Raw genomic sequence first — 23,311 nt, 5'->3', positions numbered from 1 at the left:
TGAGCCCCCCGTGGGGCAACCTGATCACCTTGTAACCGCCCCAGCGCTTAGAACAGTGCTTTGCACATAGTAAGCGCTCAGCAAATGCCATCAGCATTATTTGGTGGGCACATCCTTCTTTCCTTGGGAATGAAGAAGAAAGAATGTGTTCCTAGGACACTCCTCATGAAGAGGATCTGGGCTTGTCCTGTGCACATGGGAACACAGTTTCCCATGGCTGCTTCCCTACCACCACCTTGGAAAAAAAATTGTGATGATTTTTGGGATGGGTGGAGCCCATCTGGAAGGTCAAAAGTACCACTAAGGGATTGAAGCGGGAATAATACCCTAGGGAAGTCGTTCTCAAAGTGGTTCGCTAGGCGGGAATGTCGCCTAGTGGACAGGCTGGACGGCTTGAGACCTGGGTTCTAAACCCTACTTCACCATTCACCTCCCCCCCACCTTACCTCCTTCCCTTCCCCACAGCACCTGTATAGATGTATATATGTTTGTACGGATTTATTACTCTATTTATTTTACTTGTACGTATCTATTCTATTTATTTTGTTAATATGTTTGGTTTTGTTCTCTGTCTCCCCCTTCTAGACTCTGAGCCCACTGTTGGGTAGGGACCATCTCTATGTGTTGCCAACTTGTATTTCCCAAGCGCGTAGTACAGTGCTGTGCACACAGTAAGCGCTCAATAAATACGATTGATTGATTGATTGATTGATCTGGTTGATTCTACTGTCACATCACTAAAATCTGTCCTTTCCCTTCCATCCAACTGTTAGTATGCTGATTCAAGCACTTTTTCTGTCCCACCTTGACTACTCCATCATCCTCCTTGCTGACCCACTTGCCTCCTGAATCTCCCCAGTCCAGTTCATGCTTCACTCTGTTCATCATCATCATCATCAATCGTATTTATTGAGCGCTTACTATGTGCAGAGCACTGTACTAAGCGCTTGGGAAGTACAAATTGGCAACATATAGAGACAGTCCCTACCCAACAGTGGGCTCACAGTCTAAAAGGGGGAGACAGAGAACAAAACCAAACATACTAACAAAATAAAATAAATAGAATAGATATGTACAAATAGAATAAATGAATAGAGTAAAAAATATGTACAAACATATATACATATATACAGGTGCTGTGGGGAAGGGAAGGAGGTAAGATGGGGGGATGGAGAGGGGGACGAGGGGGAGAGGAAGGAAGGGGCTCAGTCTGGGAAGGCCTCCTGGAGGAGGTGAGCTCTCAGCAGGGCCTTGAAGGGAGGAAGAGAGCTAGCTTGGCGAATGGGCAGAGGGAGGGCATTCCAGGCCCGGGGGATGACGTGGGCCGGGGGTCGATGGCGGGACAGGCGAGAGCGAGGTACGGTGAGGAGATCAGCGGTGGAGGAGCGGAGGGTGCAGACTGGGCTGTAGAAGGAGAGAAGGGAGGTGAGGTAGGAGGGGGCGAGGTGATGGACAGCCTTGAAGCCCAGGGTGAGGAGTTTCTGCCTGATGCGCAGATTGATTGGTAGCCACTGGAGATTTTTGAGGAGGGGAGTGATATGTCCAGAGCGTTTCTGGACAAAGATAATCCGGACAGCAGCATGAAGTATGGATTGAAGTGGAGAGAGACACGAGGATGGGAGATCAGAGAGAAGGCTGATGCAGTAGTCCAGACGGGATAGGATGAGAGCTTGAACAAGCAGGGTAGCGGTTGGGATGGAGAGGAAATGCCTCGATCATCTTTGTAGAAAACAAAAACTGCGGTCCATTTCCTCCCTCGCTCCTCAGAAACCTTCAGTGGTCGCCCATCCACGTCTGCATCTAACAGAAGCTCGTTACTCTTGTCTTCAAGCACTCAATCAGCTCTCTGCCTCCTACCTAACCTTGCTGATCTCATAGTACAACTCAGCTTGTGTATTCTGCTCCTTTAACATCAACTGAGAAGCAGTGTGGCTCAGTGGAAAGAGCCCGGGCTTTGGAGTCAGGGGTCATGGGTTCAAATCCCTGCTCCGCCGCTTGTCAGCTGTGTGATTCTGGGCAAGTCACCTAACTTCTCTGTGCCTCGGTTACCTCATCTGTAAAATGGGGATTAAAACTGTGAGCCCCTCGTGGGACAACCCGATCAACGTGTATCCTCCCCAGCGCTTAGAACAGTGCTTTGCACATAGTAAGCGCTTAATAAATGTCATTATTATTATTATTATTATTTTTATCCTCATGGGTAGTGGCCATTTGGGTGGAGAGGAAGGTGAGGCTCTATCAAATGTTGTGGAGGTTCATTCAGTTCATTCAATCGTATTTACTGAGCGCTTACTGTGTGTAGCCTCAGAGACAATTGAGAGGTCAGGCAGGGCTAGGACCTACTAAGAGGCAATTATAAAGTGCCAATGTGGATTCGTCCTCTGTGTCACTGATAGGAGAGCCTGTGCGTGACTCCGGTGCATGCCGTCCTCGGTGACAGAAACAGCCCTGCCCACTTGAGATGAATGAACTCTGCCATTTAGTGCTTGGGGGATGTCACCACACAGTAATCCCAGGACACTGGGAGAGTGGACTTTCTCTGAGGTAGTTTTGTTCAGTGTAGGACTTAGGTCCAATATTTTTTGCAAACAAGTAATAAACAAGAAGTGACTCATGTGTTGATGCTTGATCTGGAGTCCAGCGGGCAAAACATCTGGCTGCCCAGGGTGTGGGTTTTTGGGGGATGATTTGACAAATTGTTGTGGATCGCTCCCCATTTTTCTTTTCAGTCCTCAAACGACTGTGTCTTTCAGCACTTGTTAGATGGGAACTGGAGCTGTGTAAAATATTTGGAATCCAGTATCGGTATCTGCTCACTTTTACGCTAGTAGGAGAAAGAGCCCCCGGACACGATTCTCTCGGGGTCCGCCAAGTAGAGGGCATATATTTTAAGCCTCACGTGGCAGAGATGCCAACTTCAGCGGGGCCGTGGGGTCCATTGTCTTCACGGGGTTCAGGAAGAAGTCTCCAAACAGGTTTTTCTGACCTGTTAGCTCTTCGAAGCCCGTCCTGCCGTGCCCAAACCCATCCTGCCTGCTCCTTGCTTTTAGAGCCCTGCCCTTTTCAGACCCTGTTCTAGACATGAAAGGCCGGCACCTGCACCACGAGGAGGACCGTGTGGCTTTGCAGGACTCAGCTACGGGACTTCAAGCTAGCCCGTCAGTGATTCATTTGCAGTGAAAGAGGCGCTTTAAATGTTCATTGATGATGATTTTGAATTTGTGATGGCGTTATCGTCATCATTGGCAATAACACTTCTGCATGTAGAGTCACAACAGAAAGAGCCACCTATTACTATAATACCGAGTGGATGCTAGAGGTTTACAAATCTAAAATCTAGATTTTAGGGTTACTTTTGTGACCAAAGTCGTCAGCTCGGTGGCATGTGGTGGGGTGGGTTGAGGTGAATAGTGGGATCTAGCTCGCAGGGCTTTTCATTCATTCATTCATTCATTCATTCAGTCAGTCATTTATTGAGCGCTTACTGTGCGCAGAGCCCTGTACTAAGCACTTGGGAGAGTACAATACAACAACAAACGGAGGCATTCCTGGCCTGCATCGAGTTCACAGTCTAGAGGGGGAGACAGCCGTTAATATAAATAAATAAATTGACTGATTGATTAATTACAGATATATACAAAGGACTTAGGGAGTCCTTCCAGGCAAAACTAAACTGGAAGTAGCTGGAGAAAGGAATTAAGTCCCAGCACAAGACTTCTCTCTAGATGACGGTGTCAGGATGGGTAAATGTGGATATTTGATCCAGGGATTTCGTTAACAGGCTGTCTGTGGTGTTGTTAGAAACCAGAAGGGAACAATATCAGTGTTCAATGTGCCACAGATATTTCTCTTTATTACCTTAATCCGCTGGGATTTCTACATCCTTTCTAAAGTGGAACCATTGGAGAAGGTGCAAGCCAATTTTCTATCTGCTCCTTTCCCTTCTCTTTCATTACCAACATTTAATGAGATCTACTATGTGTATAGTGCGGGCTAGGTGCTTGGGATTGTATAGAGAAGCTAGAAACTGAAGGCAGTTCAGCCCAAGCTTTCTTTTTTATCCTCTATTAGCAGGGAAGTGATTACCAGCAAAGTAGAATAAATGGAATCGGTCGATCGGTTAATCATATTTATCGAGAACTTGCTGTGACCAGAGCACTGTATTAAGCCACTGGGAGCAGAGTTGGTAGGCATATTCCCGGCCTATAATGAGTTTACAGTCCAGAATGGGAGACGAGTGGAGAAATGGAAGTGTAACGAGTCATGTGTGTTTGGTCTCGTGGAGTCCACGGATTCAGAGTAAAACTGATCGTATGGTCGTCTCGTGGCCCTGGAAGATGTAGCAGCTTATGCCTCCGAGACCTAATTCCACCCACTAGCCGTACAGCTTTGAATGTCTCGGAATGACGAAGCCCACTGCCCGAAGGATTGGAGGGAAACCGTGGTAGGGAATCTGACGGCAGTGCTTTCAAGATTCAGGGAGGACCGCTACAGACCTGATGCTGGTGGAGCTCGACAGTTTTCATGATCGGATTCCCGTTTAATAATGGTGGTTATTTGTTAAGCACTTGCTGTGTGCCGAGCACTGCACTGAGCTCTGGAGTAGATACGGGATGATCAGGTTGGACAGAAGGCTGTCCACATAGGGCTCACAGTCTTAATCCCCATTTTACAGGTGAGCTAATAGTAATGATAATAGTGATGGTATTTGTTAAGCGCTTTCTGTGTGCCGAACACTGTTCTGAACGCCGGGATAGGTACGAGGTAATCAGGTTGTCCCACGTGAGGCTCACAGACTTAATCCCCGCTTTACAGATGAGGTAACTGAGGCACAGGGAAGTTAAGCGACTTGCCCACGAGCCCACGGCAGACAAGTGGCAGAGCCAGGATTAGAACTCAGGTCCTCAGACTCCCGGCCCCGTGCTCTTTCCGCCAGGCCCCCTGCTTCTCCCACTTGGTGATTGTTCACTAATATACTCGATTCCCAACTTTATCAAAGCAGCTAACTTTAGTACAGAACTTCTGGGTAGTATATAGCCGCATTGCTTACTCCAAACCCCTTATTCCTGGGTTATTCTGCAGGGTAAGCCGGAGCCTGATCAAGGCTGTGTTCTGGAGCCCTTCTTGAGGGTTCATCCCTCTCCTCTCCTCTCCTCTCCCTCTCCATCTCCCTCTCCCTGTCCTCTCCTCTCCTCTTCCTCCGCTTTCCCTTTTCCGGTTCCATGCCTGAACTGAACCTGTGCTCCCTCTCCCTGACCAATCATTCCTGAATCGTCATATAAGCCGCTTAGGGAGTCATTGCTTTTCAGGGGAGCAGCTGCCCCTCCCTCCAACCGCAATGCTTAGCTGGTGGTGGCCACCACATCCACCACACCTTCTGTGTAGCCTCTCCGGCTCCATTTCCTCAGACTCTCCACTCCCTCTCCCCAAGCGTCTTAGTAAAAATCCCTCGGCAGGTTGGTTTTAGTCCAAAGACTGCCTCTCGGGGATCATGCCCTGGTCTAGGTTGCCTGTTACACAGAGTTGAAAAGTTATGGCAATTCTGGGACTCCGGGTGGCAAAAGCGATTCATTTTAAAAGTTCCTTTTTGCAGATTTCAGTACGGATAGAGCCCTGAACTCTCCAGAGCCTGACAAAGGGATGAGCCTTCTGGTCTTTCAAGTCAAACCAATCCAGTTGAGTGAGTAATAGGAGACAGAGGAAGGGGGGTTGTTCTTTTTTTTTTGCAAAAGAGGCCAGACCTCAATCAGCAAACAAGTGGACAATTGAGGTGGTTATCCGGAATGCTGGGCCTGAAATCTCCAAAACTCTGTATTTTTGTTTTGCCTGAGTTATCTGGATAATAACCCCCATTATCCTCTTCACTTTTCTAGTGTAGACCAGGTCCAAAGATATACAGTCCAAGGTGATTTAGCATCACCCGTACACTGGGGTTTTAACATCTGCTCATTTGTAAGTGCTAGGGGAGCAGCGTGGCCTAGTGGAAAGAGCACGAGCCTGAGAGTCAGAAAACCTGGGTTCTAATCTTGGCCCCACCGCTTTTTTGTGTGGTATTTGTTACATAGCTTATTATGTGTCAAACACCGTTCTAACCGCTGGGCTGGGTACAAGATGGAGAAGCAGCGTGCCTTAGTGGAAAGAGCACGGGCTTGGGAGTCGGGGGACGTGGGTTCTAATCCCGGTTCCGCCATATGTCTGCTGTGTGACCTTGGGCAAGCTGCTTAACTCCTCTGTGCCTCAGTTATCTGTAAAATGGGGATTAAGACTGTGAGCCCCATGTGGGACAACCTGATTACCTTGTGTCTACCCCGGCGCTTAGAACAGTGCTTGGCACATAGTAAGCACTTAACAAAAACCGTAATCATCATCATCATCAAGTGAATTAGGTCGGATACGGTCCCTGTCCCATACAAGGCTTGCAGTCTAAGTAGGAGGGAGAACGGGTATTTAATCCCCATTTTATAGTTGAGGAAACTATAGAGACAAGTTAAGTGACTTGTCCAAGGTCACACAGCAAGCAACTGACAAGGCCGGGATTCGAGCCCAGGTCCTCCAACTCCAGGCCCATGCTCTTTCCACTAAACTATGCTGCTTCTCCCTTTTCTGCTGCGTGACCTTGGGCAAGCCGCTTCACTTCTCTGTGCCTCAGTTACCTCATCTGTAAAATGGGGATTTAATTCCACTCCAACTTACTTAGTCTGTGAGCCCCATGTGAGACAGGAACTGCATCCCACCTGATTATCCTGTATTTGCCCCAGTAATTGGTATAGTGCTTCCTCTGTGGAAGTGCTTCACTAGTACCATTTTTTTTTTAAAGCGTCCAGAGTTTTCTGTGAAAAACATCAGTGTATTCAGGGTTTCATGTCAGGTTCTCAGATTTGATCTTTTCTCTTTTTTTCTTCTTTTTTTTAAATGGAAAGTGAGAAGAGGCCGGGCCACAGTCCTATCCGTGTGGCATAGGCACACATTGTTAATTCCCCATCTATTTGGGAGCTATTACAGAGGGAGAATCCATCCCTCTGGAGAATCCCCCCGATATAGATCCTCCAGTAGCACTAGTCCTTTTGAGTAGCAACAGCTCAAAAGTCTGGGATCTCATATCACCAGTCGCTTTCTCTGTGGCGATAATCTCTCTCCCCACCTTCCAAGCCGTATTGAAGGCGCATCTCCTCCAACAGACCTTCTCCAAGCCCTCGTGTCCTCTTTTCCCTCTACCTTCTGTGCCACCTCGATTTGCTCCCTTTATTCACCATCCCCTCAGCCCCACAGCACTTACATACATATCCGTAATTTCTCTTCATTCATTCAGTCGTATTTATTGAGCACTTACTGTGTGCAGAGCACCGTACTAAGCGTTTGGAAAGCACAATTCGGCAGCAAATAGAGGCAGTCCCTACCCAACAACATCTGTCTCCCCCTCTAGACCATAAGGTCATTGTGGGCAGGGAACCTGTCTACCAATCTGTTGCATCGTACAGCGCTTAGTACAGTGCTCTTTACACAGTAATCACTCAATAGATACGATGGATGGATTGACTGGAGTTTGATGAGGTTGACGACAGCAATCATGGTGAAACAGAAGACCGTGCAGCATTACAGTGCTCAGCTTGTACATAGTTCGCCTCTGCAAGATGTGGGCAGATGATGTGATGTGAACCGTTTCTCTCTTCGCTTATCTTTCGCCGGCAACTAATGGCGCTGCCCACCTTCTGTAGACCGTAAGCTCGTTGTGGGCAGGGAGTGTGTCTGTTTATTGTTATACCATACTCTCCCAAGCGCTTAGTACAGTGCTGTGCACACAGTGAGGGCTCAACAGATACAAGTGACTAAATACGATCAACTGACTTTTCCACGGGCTGTGCTAAATATATTTATATTTTCAATCCAGGGTTATGATTGCCTCCCAAATGGAGCCATCGAAAGCGAGAACTGCTTTCCCTTGTTTTGACGAGCCTGCCATGAAGACCACGTTTAATATTACAATTGTCCATCACCCGGCTTTTGTGGCCCTCTCCAATATGCCCCCCCTGGGTAAGTGACAGAGCCCTATCTTATAATAATAATAATGGTGCTTGTTAAGCGCTTACTATGTGCCAAGCACTGTTCTAAGTGCTGGGGTAGATACAAGTGAATCAGGGTGGACACAGTCCCCGTTCCCCATGGGGCTCGCACTCTTAATCCCCTTTTTACAGATGAGGTAACTGCGGCCCAGAGAAGTGAAGTGACTTGCCCAAGGTCACACAGCAGACATGTGGCGGAGCCGGGATTAGAACTCAGGTCCTTCTGACGCCCAGGACCGTGCTCTATCCACTAAACCATCCTGCTTCTCATTTTTATTATTTACTTAATAATGACTTAATGACTTCTTTACTTCTTAATTTCTTAATGACTTATTTACTTAATAATTAATAACAATTATGGCATTTGTTAAGCACTTACTATTTTCCCGGCACCCTTCTAAGTGCCGGACTAGGTACAAGTTAATCAGGTCGGACACAGACACTGTCCCACATGGGGCTCACAGCCTAAGTATGAATTATTTAACCTGCAGATATCCGTGGCTCTGTGTAATTGTTTTGATTTGAAGAACACGCCACCTCGGGCTCATAGCCAGTGCCACTTTTCACTAATCACTTGTCACTCTAACGAAGATTAGAGGCAGTGAATTTCTCTTAGCAGAATTAAAGACGGTAGCCTGGTCCATTTCTCACTGTAATACGCAGTCATAGATAGAAGTGGTTGCTCTCTTGCAACAGACATCTAATATTTGGGTCTGGGGGAGCTGAGGTGGCTGACCCTATAGGATGGAGCTAGCCCCAGGATGGCTCTCAGCTCTTCTCTGGAGGCAAGGTGGCTTAAATCAGCACTCTCTTACAGCAGTTTAGGGCAAATCCTTTCTCCGATCACCACCATGCCACCAGCTAGGCCACAGCAACGACAGAGCTGATCTTTACTCTAGTCCAGCAGACCTGGAGGCTAATCGAAATCAATCAATCAATCAATCGTATTTATTGAGCGCTTACTGTGTGCAGAGAACTGTACTAAGCGCTTGGGAAGTACAAGTTGGAAACATATAGAGACGGTCCCTACCCAACAGTGGGCTCACAGTCTAGAAGGGGGAGACAGAGAACAAAACCAAACGTATTAACAAAATAAAATAAATAGAATAGATATGTACAAGTAAAATAAATAGAGTAATAAATATGTACAAACATATATACAGGTGCTGTGGGGAAGGGAAGGAGGTAAGGCGGTGGGGATGGAGAGGGGGAAAGCAAAACACCTTCTAGCTTTGGGGCATCAGAGAATAGACTCCAGAGCATTCTCACCTCAGCTCTTCTGCCCTGACAATGAGGGTTAAATCCACTCTCCAGTGAGGATTTTTTTTAACTGGAGAAGAGAATGAGGGAGAAGGGAACTGGGAGACAGTGAGGAAGGGCTGGGGGAAGAGCAGCTAAGTGAATGTTGGGGTGGGCAGATGTGAAAGGAAAGTACATTTTCTAGACTCATTTAACTACTGTGGTTTGAATGTTTCTGTATTAAAATAAATTAATTTCCTTTAGCTAAATCTGAAAGGGAAGATGAAAATGGAACAACATGGACTGTTACCACCTTTCACACTACTCCCCTAATGCCCACTTACCTGACTGCATTTGTGGTGTGTGACTTCGACTATGTCAGCAGAACTGAGAGGGGCAATGAGGTGAGACTCCATCGGTGTATTAATCAATCCGTCTATGGTATTTATTGAGCTCTTACTATGTGCAGAGCACTGTACTAAGTGCTTGGGAGAGCACAGTGCGACAGAATTAGCTGACACGTTCAGATATATATCGCCACACTCAGAACAGCAAATACCCCGGGCCCTCTCTTTTCCCTTCTATACTTCTTGATTCTCTCTTGAAAATGATTTTTTTTTCTGCACGCCAGGTGACTTTTTGCTCTCTCATTCGTCAGCCGACACTCTGCACCGTTACCCTACAGTGTATTGGCCACCCCAGTGTCCTGTCCTTTGGGAATTCTAGAGCTGGTCATTTGGGCCAGTCCCCTGCCTCCGGGCCAATGAATCTCTTCAGGACAGATGGAGTTGTAATTCAGCAAATGCTATTCTAATGATCTGTGAATGCATTGCCTTAAATGCCATTTTTGAAACCAGGTAATACTTTCCTCAGAAGATCTGGCTTGTTATGTCCTGTTTAACATACAGCCATTTAAGAGTACATCCAACCGTTTTTTGAAGGGATTCTTTTTATAAAAAATCCTTTGTGTGAAAGTTATGAATTGTATATGCCATTTCCAGATGATGAGGATACTCTAATATTTAAAGACAGCCCTTAAAAGTTTATTCCATAAAAGGGGATACAGCATCAACCCTGGATCACCTGCAGAGTACGTTTCCTCCGTTCCTGTGCTCAAGCTACGGAGTGCTGCTGGCAGAAATTCAGATACCAGGTTGACCTCATCCATCTCCATTCATCCTCACCTACTTTAATTCTGTCCTCTCTTCCACCCGGCAACATTACTTCTCAATCAATCGATCATATTTATTCTCCATCCTTATTGACTCCTACACCCCTTATTCGTGTCAGCTGTTTGACATTTAACTCCCTCCTCAAACACCCTGTCTCCCTACTCCTCCCATCTCGTTCCACTAATGACCTGACCGTGTACTTCATTGATAAAATTTAAGCCATCAGACGTGATCTCCCTAAAAATCTCTCCTGCTCCTCTCCAGGCCCTCCCTCCTCCTGCCCCCTCTTTGGCTCACCCATCTTTCCCAGCCGTATCTCAAGAGCTCTCCCACCTCCTCTTAAAGTTTACCCCTCCCCTGTACCTCTGACCCCATCCCTTTGCATCTTATCAAAACACTTGTCCCCTCCTTCCTTCCCTCTCTGACTACCATCTTCAACTGTTCACTTGCCAATGGTTTCTTTTCCACTACTTTCCAACATGCTCATGTATTCCCTATCCTAAAAAACTGTCCCTTGACCCCACGAGTCCCTTCAGTTATTGCCCCATCTCACTCCTACCCGTTACCCTCCACACTCCTTGAGTGAGTTGTCTACACCTGCTGCCTTTAGTTCTTCTCTTTCCATTCTCTCCCTGTCCTCCTCCCCCTCCACTCTGCAGTGATAGCCCTCTCCAAGGTCCCCAGTGAACGTCTTGCCAAATCCAGTGGCCTCTACTACTCCATCCTAGTCCTCTTTGACCTCTCAGCTGCATTCGACAACTGAAACAATATCCAACTTTGGCTTCATTAATACTCTCCTCTCCTGACCACCTCCTCCTATCTCTCCGACGACTATTTCTTTGTCTCTGTTGAAGGCTCCTCCTCTGCCTCCCACCACCAGGGCTTAGTTCTGGGTCCCCATCTATTCTCCATCTACACCCACTCCCTTGGAGAACTCATTAGCTCCCATGGCTTCAACTACCACTTCTATGCAGATGATTCCCAAATCTACCTCTCCAGCCCTGACCGCTCTGCTTCTCTGCAAGTCTCGCTTTTCCTCTTTCCTTCAGGACATCTCCATATGGGTGTTCCACCGACACCTCAAGCTTAACGTGTCCAAAACAGAACACCTCATCTTTCCGCTCAAACCCTGACAGCCCCCTGACTTTTCTATCGCTGTAGACAGCATCATTATCCTCCCTGTCTCACATGACCGTAACCTTGGCATTATCCTTGACTCATCTCTCTCATTCAACCTACCTATTCAATCAATCACCAAATCCTGTCATTTCTACCTTCACAACAGCTCATTGTACCTCAGTCTCATCTATCTTGTCACTGACCCCTTGCCCACATCCTTCCTCTGGCCTGGAACTCTCTCCTCCTTCACGTACCACAGTCTACCTCTCTCCCCTCCTTCAAAGCTTTATTAAAATCACATCTCCTCCAAGAGGCCTTCCCTGACTAAGCCCTCTTTTCCCCCTATTCCCTACCCCTCTGCATTGCCTATGCACTTGAATCTGTCCCTTTTAAGCACTTGATAATTGCCCTACCCTCAGCCCCGCAGCATTTATGTACATATCTGTAATTTATATTAATATCTGTCTGCCCCTCTAGGCTGTAAGCTCCTTGTGGGCAGGGAACGTGTCTACCAACTCTGCCGTATTGTACTCTCCCAAGCATTCTCTGACAACAGAGAATGCAGGTTGTCACCTACCAGGTTGTTGTCTAAACCTCTGTTCCACTGCTTTGTTTCAGATACGAATTTGGGCTCGGAAAGATTTGATTGCCAAAGGGGCCGCAGACTTTGCCTTGAACATCTCGGGGCCCATCTTTTCGTTTTTGGAAGACTTATTAAACGTCAGTTATCCTCTGTCTAAAACAGGTGATGTGGTTTTTGTTTCTCAAGTCCATCATTTTTCTCTGTATAGGTCAGGAGAGGCTCAGAGATAGCTTCCCGGGCTGCTGCCGGAACCACTCAACAGTTCGGGAGCTGGCCCTCATCAACCCCTCCACCAGGAAAGTGGCTGAACCCAGTTCTTTAGACTTTCTCCACCCAACAGGTTGAACAAATTCCCTGAATACTGGGCAGAGCTCAGAGGTGGGCTGAAGATACGAATAGGGCAGAGGTGTTGCCGCTCCGCAGTTCCTTCTGCGAAAGTGCAAGAGCTGCAGCTCGCTCCACTGAACGCTGAGCCTGAATAGACTTTGGGATATTCCAACCCTGCGTGATGCCCTCTTACGCTCCTTCAGGGAAGGGGCTGGATTCAGTATTTTAAATGTAGCCCTCGATAGTTTAGCGCAGTGCTCAGAGAGGCAGCCTGGCTTAGTGGAAAGAGCATAGGATGGTGAGTCAGGAGACTAAACCGAGACTAAATCCTCATTTCCTCTTGCCCCACTCCCTTCTGCGTCGCCCTTACATTTGGATTTGCTCCCCTTTTCCACCCCTCCCTCAGCCCCACGGTGCTTATGTACAGTTATATAATTTATTTATTTACATTCACATCTGTCTCCCCTCTACACTACGAGCTTGTTGTGGGCAGGGAACATGTCTACAAACTCTGTTATATTGTACATGTTTGAACCCCAGCTGAAGTAGCCTCCAGAAGCAGGGGTGATGTGGAGTCATCAGTGCCACTCTTAAGGGCTCGAAGAGCCCCCGTGGCTAGAACGGGACCCTATCGAAGGCAGGAATGAGACCCTACCTTCCTTCTTCTTCTGGCCTGGGGTGAAGATCATTCAGTCATTCACTCGTATTTATTGAGCACTTAGCCTTATGCAAAGCACTGTACTAAGCACTTGGGAAAGTACACTACAACAGTAAAAAGTGACATTCCCTGCCCACAGTGAGCTTACAGTCTAGAGGGGAGTGGGGAGACAGACATGACTACAAATAAATAAAATTACAGATATGTACATATGTGCTGTGGGGCTGGAAGGGGAGAAGAGTAAAGGGAGCAAGTCTGGGCGACACAGAAGTGGGTGGGAGATGAGGTCAACAATCTAGGTCCTGTCTGCCCGGCTTGCTTCCAAGAGAGTTCCTGCCTGGTATTTTCAGATCCTTAATAAAAGCTCCAGATACCAAGATTTAATTAACTCTCTTCTTCTGTGGTCCTTTGGGCAGATGATTTATTTAGACATTTGTTTTCTATGCTCCAAAACCACATATTCAGGTAAGTGATATTTGAAATTGTACCAGCAACTCATTTTAGTAGTATTCAAGGTGTTTTCCATTTAGGTAAATGGCATTTGTATTTTCTACATCAAAACAGTCACACAATTTGGAATTGGTAGATGGACTGTGAGGATTATTTTATATCGTGAAGCCCTCAAGGGACAGGGACCGTGTCTAATTCCCTCCTGTGTATTCTCTCCCAACACTCAGTCCAATGTTCTGCACACAGTAAGCACTTAATAAATACTACTACTACTACTTCTACTACTACTACTGCCACTGGAATGGTCAGAAACAAGTTTCAGAATCTCCTGAACTTTTTGCTTAATCCAGAAACTCTCTTTCCTCCTAACACGGTTCTCTATAGAGGCAGCATGGCTCAGTAGAAAGAGCATGGGCTTTGGAGTCAGAGGTCATGGGTTCAAATCCCGGCTCCGCCACTGTGTGACTTTGGGCAAGTCACTTAACTTCTCTGGGCCTCAGTTACCTCATCTGTAAAATGGGGATTAAGACTGTGAACCCCCCATGGGACAACCTCATCACCTTGTAACCTCCCCAGCGCTTAGAACAGTGCTTTGCATATAGTAAGCGCTTAATAAATTCCATTATTATTATTATTATATCTCACTGTGTTCTTCAATGTCACACATACCTCTCAGCTTCAGTGACCCATAATTTGCTAACGTTTTCAACCCTACCATCTTTCTTCTTTTTGCTTATTTCCTCTTCTCACCCCTTTGTAATTTGCAACTTCTTTAATGTCCTCTGCACTCATCTCAGCCGAGATTCCCACAGAATAACATTTCTGATGCTATTGAGATCAATGAACCTACTGTCTTATCGGACCGTCTGCAGGGCACAAAAATAAAACAGGATAACCAAAGGCGGAGTAGGAACCTCCCAATTGATTTAGGCCATATAGGCTCTGCTGTTACCATCAGAGTAATATTTAACTCAATCCCCTATGTAAGGCAGTAATTTATCGCGGCATTAATAACGCCTCAAGTTGGATGGGAAAAAATAACAGGAAAGAGGAACTGCTTATATCTGAACGTTTCGATCGACACGAAAGAAACTTTCTTTTTTTAGGATTTGATTGATTCTCCGGAGTAAGTGAAGAGTAAATGCCAAATGGTATTTATCACTGACTGGGCTGGCCCGAAGTTCATCCCTGGTGAAAACCATATACCGGGACACCTATGTGAATTAGAGGTTCTGATTAATCGTTAGCATCACCATCATCATCATCATCGCTATTTATTGAGCACTTACTGTGTGCAGAGCACTGTACTAAGTGCTTGGGAGCTTCAGTGACCTCACATTCTTATTTCTGTGCTCTGCCATTGACTAGGGCAAGGGGAGAAAACAAATGTTACAGTGCTTCCTCCAATTTGAGAGCAGGAATGTAGGCTGGGATAAGCCCAGAGCCTCAGCTTTTCTCAAGAAAACCCGAATGAAGAGACACGGGATCTCTCCTTGCGAGCCTATTTTGAACAAATCAGTTGCTGGAGAATTGTACTGTCATTGGGCCCAATACTTCTGTAAAAATAGCTTATGGAGTTCCTTTGAAAACTGCACCATTGAATAATAGAGTAAAGAAAACAGAAACAACTAGTAAATGGAACAACGATGCTGCTCTGTTTACTGGCTCTTCTGGTAAAGGGATTGTTATTTCATAATTACAATAATTATGAAGTGATCATGTGAGAATAAAACTTCCAGTCATTTTAAAGATGTACTTTAATTATTTTTCCTATGCTTTAAATCCACTCAGATATGGTTGCCTTGCCTGATTTTGGAGTCAGCGCGATGGAAAACTGGGGTCTGTTAATTTTTGATGAGTTATTGTTGCTGGAGTTGCCAGATGCAAAATTCACTGGCAAAAAGAGCATCATTTCCCTCATTGTCTCCCATGAGATAGGACATCAGGCATGTGGTAAAATGTTCTATCATATTTCTCTTCAGTGGGAAGCTGTGCTGCAGCTGTCCCTGTAAAGGAAAAGTTTAATAGAGGAAAATTGATTCAGGTATTGGGGTGGGATGATTAGGGGGAATGGAGATGTTTTCATAAAACACTGATGGATTATCTTGCCACCTGTCCTCTCCCTGACTTTCCCATCACTGTAGATGGCACCACCATGCTTCCTGTCTCACAAGCCCGTAACCTTGGCATTATCCTTGACTCCTCTCTCTCATTCAACCCACATATTTAATCTGACACCAAATCCTGTCGATCCCACCTTCGCAGCATCGCTAAAATCCACCCTTTCCTCTCCATCCAAACTGCCACCACGTTAATACAGTCACTTATCCTATCCCGCCCAGGTTACCGCCTCAGCCTCCTTGCTGGCCTCCCAGCCTCCTGTCTCTCCCCACTCCAGTCCATACTTCACTCTGCTGTCGGGATCATCTTTCTACAAAAACGTTCAGGACATGTCACTCCGCTCCTCAAAAATCTCCAGCGGTTGCCCATCCACCTCCGTATCGAACAAAAACTCCTCACCATTGGCTTTAAAGCACTCCCATCACCTTGCCTCCTCCAATCTCAGATCGCTTCTCTCCATCCCAGCCTGCACACTGCACTCCTCTAGTGCTAACCTTCTCACTGTGCTTCCATCTTGCCTGTCTCGCTTCCAACCCCTGGCCACGTCCTGCTTCTGGCCTGGAATGCCCTCCCTTCCCAAATCTGACAGACACTTACTCTCCCCCCCTCCAACGCCGTATTGAAGGCACATCTCCTCCAAGAGCCCTTCCCAGACTAAGTCACGCTTTTCCTCATCTCCCACTCCCTTCTGCATCACCCTGACTTGCTCCCTTTGCTCTGCACTTATGACATATCTGTAGTTTTGTTTCTTTTGTATTGCTATCTGTCTCCCTCCGCCTCCATTCAATCGTATTTATTGAGCGCTTACTGTGTAAAGAGCAATGAGCTCTAGACTGTGAGCTCATTGTGGGCAGGGAATGTCACTGCTTATTGTTGTATTGCACTTTCCCAAGCGCTTAGTACAGTGCGCCGCACACAGTAAGCGCTTAATAAATACGATTGATTGAATGAATGATTAGAGTTAACATATTTTGGTCATTTGAAGCAAACCAGGAAACATCGAAAATCAACAGAAAACTCTCCCCTTGATCTTACTGGCAGCTGGTTTCCATTGAGTTTGTCGCCTGACCGTCCCATAAATTATGTTTTGGGAATGTATCTTAAACACGGGCATGAAAAATTATTGGAGAGTTGCTTTAAACGTAATCATTAAGAAAAAGTGTAGTCAAAGTGGTCCATGCCTCAAGGTGATTTCAGATTTTCCGTTGTTCTCTTTGGAAAGATGACACAATCTCTGCATTTCTGCACTTATGCAGTAATCCCATCACAGTTATTTGATGAAGTTATTCAAATAGATGACCTTGATACTCTCTTAATTGTGAAGTACTGTAAGACAATGTGAAAAATCATGTTTTTATTTAAAGTCAGAAAAATTAACATTGGGATTCAGTGATAACTTGCTTCAGAATGACGTAGCAATAAAAGAGATCATGGATTGAAAAATTAAAACGTAGTGTTCACTGCTGATCCTTAAGGGACACATCATTAAAAGATAGAACTTACTAAGTCTTAGGCCTCCAGCCGTTATTAGAGTTCTGTTAAGCCTCGGGACTTGAATTTGCTGATTCTGGAAACCACGGGGCTGTTTTCCTGGTTCTGCTTCATCATCATCTATTCAATACTTTCCGTTAGTTGAGCGCACATAGAAAATAGCCACTTACCTTAATCGTGGCTGTTGGAAAAAAATGGAATTTAAAAAATGCCACCTTTTAAAAATCTCAGCTTGGTTTTCCTTATTTTTCAAAATGCCAGCTTAAAGTAAGATCACATAGAAGATTTAAATTAAAGGATGTTTACCTTCACAAAATCTCCCCACAAGACATGCCCGTTTAATAATGACTACTTAGTGATTAGCAATAATGGCCAGCATTTTTTCTTATTGGAAATGATTTCTTTCAAATTGAATTTTTACAGCTTAATTTTCACCAACCAAGAAAACTAATTAACAATAAGCACCCAATGCGGTTGTAATTTAAAAACGGTCTTTTCTGCTCCTTTTCATCTAGTGGTTTGGAAACCTAGTGACCATGAATTGGTGGAATGATATCTGGCTCAACGAGGGATTTGCATCTTACTTTGAATGCGTGGGGGCTAACTATATTTTGCCTTCCCTTCAGTTGGTAAGTGACCAAGATGACTTTGAGCACTTTCCTTTTGCTAACACCAGCTGATTTCTTGACTTCATCATCATCAGTCGTATTTATTGACTTACCAGTATACCTCGAACTTGCAGCAGCCTAGTTAAAATATTTGACTGTTGCTTTGACTACTAGGAGTAAGATGTGATTTTGAATGTGCTTTTTGGAGAACTGTTATGACTACAGCTTCCTATACGTGCTTAGGTATGTGAATGCAGTTCAGAAGATTTTTGATGACTTTCCTGGAAAATCATGGTGCTGTTTCCCAACCGGAGGGTGGGTCTCAAATAGACTCTCAAGTACCACCAGCCTCAAGCAGTAGTTTTGAGACAGCTTGTCTTCTGCAGTGTTCGTCTCTTGGGGTAGGGTTTCCAGGAGAGCCAGTATTCATTTATTCATTCATTCAATCATATTTGTTGAGCGCTTACTGTGTGCAGAGCACTGTACTAAGCACTTGGGAAGTACAAATCGGCAGCATATGGAGACGGTCCCTACCCAACAACGGGCCCACAGTCTAGAAGGGGGAGACAGACAACAAATCAAAACAAGTAGACAGGTGTCAATACCATCAGTATAAAAGAACAGTATGGCCTAGTGGAAAAAACACAGATCAGGGAGCCAGAGGACCTGGGTTCCGATCCTGGTTCTACCACTTGCTTACTGTGTGACCGCGGGCAAGGCACTTTTTTAAAAAGTGGTATTTTCGTAGGTGCCAGGCACTGTTCTAAGCTCTGGAGTGGATACAAAGTAATCAGGTTGAGCCCAGTCCATGTCCCACATGGGGCTCATGACCAATCCCCATTTTACAGATGAGGTAACTGAGGCACAGAGAAGTTAAGCGACTTGTCCAAGGTCACACAGCAAATGGCAGAGTCAGGATTAGAACCCGGTCCTTCTGGCTCCCCAGCCCGGGCTGTGTCCACCAAGCCGCATTTCATTTCTCTGGGCCTCAGTTACCTCACATATAAAATGGGGATTCAGTGCCCGTTCTTCCCCCTGCTTAGGTCCATGCTGGTCAGGGACTGTGTCCTACCTGATGAACTTGTATCTACTCCAGCGCTTAGAACAGTGCTTGGCGCATAGTAAGCACTTAACAAAAATCACCATTTTTCTAGAATCGGGCACCCTCTTTAATCTCAGGAAAGAACAAATGAAAGACTGGACATGAACTCAGTTCACCTACAATGTGGCAGTTGTGTGCACTCGTTTCTTGCGACATTGCATCGTGTCCAGATAGTTATGTATGGACAGAAGAGAGTTCCCTACTTCCTTAACAGCATTCTATCCAAAACACACAGTGGAAACATATGTTATGGAAGAACTGAGCGTAGTCAGGAAAAACAGTTTGATTTGAGGCGGAATCTTATCCAAGATTCTTATCCAAGTCTTATCCAAGACAAAGACAACTATTGCCACACCAAGTAAGAGATTCTCCATTCAATGAATGGGTCAACATGCACATTGATTAGACTTTTGCTTAAATGAGCGGTAAACTGTTCCCACAGTTTCAAGAGGGAATTATAGTATATGCCTTATTTGCATTCAGAGAAGCTTCTGTGACTTCATAGGCAGATGAAACTCCAAGGTGATTGAAATTTAGAAACAGGAAATGTATATCGGTAGCTAACTCCCTTTCCAAGTAGAACATTCCTTTAAAGTATCATATTTCTCAGAAACTAAGCCAACTTCAAATTTAAGGCAAACCCCCTAAAATAATGGAATGGAAAAATAATCTCTCCATTTACCTTTCCCAACCCTTGATAAGGAAGAGTTTTGTAGAGGACAGTTACAAGGGTTTGGGTTGCGAAACCAAGCAACCAAGAGACAAGAAACCAAGCCAGTCCCTGTTAAATGAAGATCTATAGTCTTATCGAATTTTCAGTGTTCTCTCACTTAGAGTTTACTTTGCAAAGGGTACTTTAGCTTAAACATGGCCCTTGCTCTTCTCTTCAACATCTTAAGTATTTTGACTGACTTGAATAGAGTGATTAGAGTCCATTTCAAGATGGCATTAGGTAATGGCTGATCTGTTTAGCACAGGTAATAATAGATCCTTAGTTGTTAGCATAAGGTGTCTCTTTTGCTGAATAGGATGTGAAAGATAGCACTTTGAAAATTCTTTACGTAGGTACATACAAAAAATCTGATCCCAAATATTTTATCATCAGTATATATTTATGTTCCCATTTGATCACGTAACCATTCGTTATGCCTTTTTTTAAAAAAAAAATCACTCTTTCTGTATTTATTTGGTTTCAGTCAAAGTTTTGATCTTGGGGAATGCATTAATGCACTTTACATTATTTCCCAGAGGAAACTATACTGTTTTGGCTCTAACCGTTCAGCATCTGTTTGTGATTTGGAGTGCTATCCATTTGCTCTCTGCCATTATGAGGTTGTTGCCATGGTAAATGAGCAATGAGTAAATGAGAGGAAATCTGTCTGCTGCTCGGGCCTCTTTTTGTTGTAGTGTATCTGGAAGTTTGCAACACACCCAACTACAATATAGAATCTTTTATGATACAGCCCATGTGAAGTAAACCCCCGCCCATGGATAGTTCATTATAAAAGTCCGTGTTAGACCCCCAGTTAATCACAGAACTCTCCGAAAGGGTTTTATTATAACAAATCCCTCTTTGACTCCAAAATAATCCTAAGGACCTTCACCCATTAAATCAAAGATTCAGAGAATTCCTTGTGTTTTGTTCAGTCCTAGGAGAAGTGTTGGGACACTGTTTGTATCCTATAAGAAGCTTTTCCACTTTCTCAACCCTCAAAAATGTTCACAGAATTTAGTTTTAACCTACTCTTGCTGCTTCATCCCACAATTCTGTTATACCGCAGAAAGTCTGTCTGAAGTGGGACTCCTAGTCTTGACCCACACTGCAGATTTTGAACCAAAGAGCAAAGTTGGTGTGATAAACTCATCCGACTGGAGAGGACTTTTGAGAAGCCTTCGTGTCCATTCTCCTGCCTTCGTACAGGAGCACACCTAAACCATGAAGAACAAAAGAGCTTCTACCTTGAGGAAAGGGTTGAGAGCTTGGGGAATGGTCAGGATGAGTATACCCAAGGTGGAGGAAGAGAGATAATCCCCCTTCCCCACTGGCCAAAAGGTACCACCGCAGAGGGATGGGAGGAGGGCATGTGATTAGAACTTCGGAGCAAATGCAAAAATGCGCCCATGTTCCAATGCCCCGACCTGTCCACCTCCCCTCAACCTCCCACTCTCAACCCAGGCCCATTTCCTTAACCTGTTCTGCATGCCAGACTTCCCGCTTCTCATTGTTTGAGGACATTATCCAAGGAAGTTCTCCATTTCCACCACAGGATGCCCAGACTTTGTGGTTTCAAGGACTAGATTATTCATTCATTCATTCAATCGTATTTATTGAGCGCTTACTGTGTGCAGAGCACTGTACTAAGCGCTTGGGAAGTACAAGTCGGCAACCTATAGAGACGGTCCCTACCCAACAGCGGGCTCACAGTCTAGAAGGGGGAGACAGACAACAAAATAAAACATGTAGACAGGTGTCAAAGTCGTCAGAACAAATAGAATTAAAGCTATATGCACATCAGTAGCAAAATAGAATAGTAAATATGTACAAGTAAAATAAATAGAGTAATAAATCTGTACAAATATATATACAAGTGCTGTGGGGAGGGGAAGGAGGTAGGGCGGGGGGATGGGGAGGAGGAGAGGAAAAAGGGGGCTCAGTCTGGGAAGGCCTCCTGGAGGAGGTGAGCTCTAAGTAGGGCTTTGAAGGAAGAGAGCTAGCTTGGCGGATGTATGGAGGGAGGGCAATCCAGGCCAGGGGAGGGACGTGGGCCGGGGGTCGATGGCGGGACAGGCGAGAGCGAGGTACAGTGAGGAGGTTAGCGGCAGAGGAGCGGAGGGTGCGGGCTGGGCTGGAGAAGGAGAGAAGGGAGGTGAGGTAGGAGGGGCGAGGTGATGGACAGCCTTGAAGCCCAGGGTGAGGAGTTTTTGCTTGATGCGTAGGTTGACAGGAGGGGGTTGGAAGGGAGGAGTTGAAGGTTGGCGCTGGTACAGAGGGATTCTGGAGAGGGGGGAAGGGGGAGGGGTGGGGGGGAAAGGGAGGGAAAGAGCTGGGTGGGAGAGGGGAAGGGGAAGGTGAGGAAAGGGAAGGGCAGTTGGGAGCAGGGGAATTGATAGCCCATGGTGAGGTCAGCAAGTTAAATGACAGCATAGCGGGTAGTTAATAATTAACATGCAGTAGCAATAATACAGCAGCAATAATGAAATAAGTAGGTGATGACATCACAGAGAGTGGTTAACAATTAACATGCTATGGCAATCATAAAATAATCAGATGATGACATCACAGAGAGCAGATAACAATTAACCTGCAGAAGCGACCATAAAATAGGCAGATGATGCCCAAAGCAGAAGGATGGGTCCATGGGTCGGTCAGATCAACTCAAAGAGGCAAATGGCAAGGAGAGTCCAGGGGCTCATGGCAAAAATGTCTCTGAGGTGGTGGAGGATGGAGTGCTGTGGATGGCAGTTCTGGAGTAGGGTGGAACTGTTAAGGGGGGGTCATGGGAGAGGAGATGCCTGGGGAGAGGAGTGAACAGCCAAATAGCATGGGTGGGCTGACGCGAATGGTTATCCCCGGGGAGGGGAGCCGGGGTTGGGGGGGGAATCAGTCAGGTCCGGACCGGGAAGGGGGAAGTGGGGGGGGCTCCTCAAAGAAGGTCGCTTATGGGGTTGGGAAGGTGGAAGCAGGGGGACACAATGACCCACGATCCCAGTTGGCTACTTGGATGGAGTGGAGCTGGCTTCGAGGGATGAGTCTAGTGATGATGGGGGTGTGGGGGCCCTGCCCAGGGACCTCGGTGTCCTCGGGCAGGGATGCAGATGTCTGGGCGGGGGGCGGCCAGGAGCCCGGCCGCGGGGCATAAGCGCCCGACAGCAGGCTGCTTGGGGGCTGAGGGAGGGAGGGTGGGGGAGCCCCGGCCCTCACGGCGGCATCCGGAGGAGAGAATCCTTCCAGGAGCAGCAGGGCCGCGCGATGTGATGCTTCGGGGCCTCTCAGGATAGAGACATTAGCTCTTTGTTAGGAGAAATCCCCTTGTCAGTTGCGTTATATGCTTTGGAACGGTGGTTGCCGTGGATTTTAAAGGAAATCATCCAGGAAGAACAACTTCACATCACATCACTGCACGTGCCTCACAAACAAAATCTAGCCAGCCAAGGAGTTTTACTGGCTTCCCCGAAGCACCTGTTAGTAGGGACTAAGTAGGACACCAGCAGCAATGGCCATCTTCTTTTTTGTTGAGCTAAGATGATGTCTGTTCCTGAAGGAGTCTTATTTTCATCCTCTACTTATCAATCCTCCCTGTTGGCCTCGGCCAACTTCTCTCTTCCACCCATCACCCTCCCAGCAGCACCGCACCAAAATAAGGCTATGGGGTCTCAGGCT

The 23,311-nt window shown here is 46.0% G+C and overlaps 1 protein-coding gene across 1 annotated transcript in view; it reads left to right on the top strand.

Moving 5' to 3' along the window:
- LVRN (laeverin) overlaps positions 1 to 23,311 on the top strand; it is a 62,085-nt gene that overhangs the window by 5,823 nt on the left and 32,951 nt on the right. The window contains exons 2-6 of the mRNA XM_038769888.1: positions 7,889 to 8,031; positions 9,564 to 9,703; positions 12,209 to 12,335; positions 15,400 to 15,554; positions 17,736 to 17,849. Coding sequence (XP_038625816.1) covers positions 7,889 to 8,031; positions 9,564 to 9,703; positions 12,209 to 12,335; positions 15,400 to 15,554; positions 17,736 to 17,849 — 679 coding nt within the window. The remainder of the gene's footprint in view (positions 1 to 7,888; positions 8,032 to 9,563; positions 9,704 to 12,208; positions 12,336 to 15,399; positions 15,555 to 17,735; positions 17,850 to 23,311) is intronic.

This window comes from Tachyglossus aculeatus, chromosome X4 (genome assembly GCF_015852505.1).
Source record: "Tachyglossus aculeatus isolate mTacAcu1 chromosome X4, mTacAcu1.pri, whole genome shotgun sequence".
Taxonomy (NCBI): Eukaryota; Metazoa; Chordata; class Mammalia; order Monotremata; family Tachyglossidae; genus Tachyglossus; species Tachyglossus aculeatus.
This window is presented reverse-complemented; position numbering and strand designations above follow the sequence as displayed.